Below are 2666 nucleotides of genomic sequence, written 5' to 3'. Positions count from 1 at the left end.
AAAAAGAGAAGAAGGAGGGGTGTTGATGAGCCCAAAAGCCAACCCACTAAATTAAGCAGGAAATTTCTTACAGTCACATGTTCAAAGTGTCATAACAAGGGGCATAGTTATACAACATGTAAAAGGTAGGGAGACATTGGTGAAGTTAGAGCAATGGGGAAGACATAGGGAAAGCGAAAGACATAGGGAAATGGGAAGGGGGATGGAAATTCTGCTAATTAGTTAGTTGGATGTTTAGGTAATTAGGTCTTTTGAAACCTAAATTATGGTTTGGTTGTTTAAATTTGTAATATTTGTATGGTTTAAGAACTTCCATCATTAAGTATTTTGAAACTAAGTCTTATGTTTAAAACTTGGTATGTAATGGTTTTATCCACAATTTGCTTATGAATGACATTTCCAAACCATAAAAAAGTTTCATTTATAACAATGTACATTTGAAATACATTTGCAAACCATCCAAAAGATGCACTTATAACAATGTATATATGAAATGCACATCAAAACTACGTTCCATTAAAGTTCCACCGACTTAATGTGTTACATAAACCTTCATACAACAAAATGAAACCAAAATCCCCATTACATCACAATCCAAAAACCCTGCACTAGTTAGATGCTTACAAAAGAAACCAAAAAAAACCCCATCCCATTACCATCCAAATCCTACAACCACCTTACTGCTTAAAAAAAAAAAAGAACATCCATGAACAAAACAACATCAGTTGGCAGTTCCATAGTTTTGCATGTGTAAAGGAAACATTTGTGAAATTTTTTATATTTAGGAACTAAACTTCAAATATGGGGAAAAGCACATGGACCAAAAATGATGTTTATACACGGTGGACCATTTGGACAGTTTTGCATCAATTTGCTAATTTGTACGCGATCTTTGAAAACTAATGATGTTTTTAGAAACCTTTAGTTTTTGTCTAAACTTAAAAAAACAAAAAGTTATAATAATTAATTTTTTTTCTCTTAAATTAATACCTCAGATGACATCACCTTAACATAAGTCGATGGTATGAGATGAATCACACCCAACAGTTAGGTGAAATGCATCCATGAACATAACATTTTGGTTGCGGTTTAGGGTGAAAGATTTTGTGGTGCGGGTACAATTTATCGTATCCTTTCTTCTTCCTATTGGCCAACAAATGAAACGTTTTTTTTGAATTCCAATAGTAAGAAAAGGTACTTTTTTTAAAGAAACGATCAAAAAGAATATATATATATATATATATATATATATATATATATATATATATATATATATATATATATAGGTAAGTAGGTTCAAATGTGGATGAAAAAAATATTATGTGCATGTAGGGATTAATACGAGTCAAGTATTATTTAATTTTAACAAATAATTAATTAAATCATCTACCCTTTGATTTAGGCAAATTATTTTATTTAAAACCCTATTGCCTCTTCAATCGACACCCACACAATCGTATCCCTCTCGTTTTCATTGACCTTCCACCCCATCAGACGACCTTCACGCCGTCGATGGACGCCGTAAGCCCTTGAGTCCGTCGTCGATGCTTACTACAGTGTCCGTCGTCGAATCTTTAGTCATCGACCCTTTCTACCCCTTCATATGTTCATCAGTAACGCACAGATTCTGTGTAGAGTTGGGAAAACCCAAAATTCGTTTCATCTCCTTCCGTGTTGGAATCAAGAATCCCGACCCTTTCCATGTACTCAATTTCTCCTTTAAAGAAGCCTTACAAAGTTGGATTATACCAATCATTCTCTCTGTTCTTTTCTTAATTTTGACAGGTAAACCCATCAAGTTTAATTTCTTGTCGTTGCATTCTTCATTGGGTTTAAAGAAGCAACTATGTCACGTTTCATGTATTTTTTTCTGTGATAACCTTGTTTTCTTCTTTAATCGTGTTTTAAGTGTTCAATTCAATTGTTGTGGGTTTTGTTGTAATGTTTTTCAATTGTTTGAAATCTGTAGAAAGCAATCAGATTGCAGATATGGCTAAATGCTTGTTCAAGCTTGAACACCCATTGGGTATTGTGCCTTCAATCACAATTTCCTTTTCTTTTTGCGGTTTTCCTGTTTCATTCTTGATCATTAGATAAGAATATTTGTTTAATTGGGTGTTTCGATGTGTGTTTTCTAAATGATTATTGCATCAAGATGTGCAATTAGATAATAAGATCAATTGCTAAACCTGAATTTCTCCTTTTTGTTTATGTAGAGAAGAGGAAATCAAAATTCTCTCGCATCAGAGAGAAGTATCCAGATAGAGTTTCAGTAAGACATTTTGTTTCTTTATCAATCAAACATTATGCTATTCTATCTGTCTCTTAGCTCTTGAGTAAAATTTTAGTTTCAGGTGATTGTTGAGAAAGCTGAAAAATCTGACATTCCTAACATAGACAAAAAGAAGTATGTGAATGTTAACCTTTCCCATTTGTTGTATCTATGTTTGTTTATATAGGATTATATGAAAGAAATAATAAACTACTTTCATCGATTTGATTACATCACTGTAGTTTTTACATTTTCTTTTTATGGTCTCATTTATATAAAAAGATATGAATGTGATGGGACCCACAAAATGGTAATATGTTAATGTTTTTATTTTAGATATCTAGTTCCAGCTGATTGGACCATTGGTCAATTTTGTGAATGTTGCTCCAGCTGA

General features: G+C 32.5%; 1 protein-coding gene across 1 annotated transcript; it reads left to right on the top strand.

Moving 5' to 3' along the window:
- Nucleotides 1-1941: 1941 nt before the first annotated feature.
- On the top strand, nucleotides 1942-2666 carry LOC111896941 (autophagy-related protein 8C-like). The gene is made up of 4 exons (XM_023892914.1): nucleotides 1942-2026; nucleotides 2217-2272; nucleotides 2355-2407; nucleotides 2609-2666. Exons 1-4 carry the CDS (start codon nucleotides 1942-1944, stop codon nucleotides 2664-2666), a joined length of 252 nt encoding a protein of 83 aa, XP_023748682.1.

This window comes from Lactuca sativa, chromosome 1 (assembly GCF_002870075.4).
Source record: "Lactuca sativa cultivar Salinas chromosome 1, Lsat_Salinas_v11, whole genome shotgun sequence".
Lineage (NCBI taxonomy): Eukaryota > Viridiplantae > Streptophyta > Magnoliopsida > Asterales > Asteraceae > Lactuca > Lactuca sativa.
The sequence above is the reverse complement of the archived record's forward strand: the minus strand, read 5'-3'. Positions and strand labels throughout refer to the sequence as shown.

Excerpts from the sequence above, each read along its gene's own strand:
- LOC111896941 (XM_023892914.1), top strand. The coding sequence starts at position 1,942 with ATGTTTTTCAATTGTTTGAAATCTGTAGAAAGCAATCAGATTGCAGAT. Across the intron at positions 2,027-2,216 it reads CAAGCTTGAACACCCATTGG|AGAAGAGGAAATCAAAATTC; the intron begins GTATTGTGCCTT and ends TTGTTTATGTAG. Across the intron at positions 2,408-2,608 it reads CCTAACATAGACAAAAAGAA|ATATCTAGTTCCAGCTGATT; the intron begins GTATGTGAATGT and ends TTTTTATTTTAG.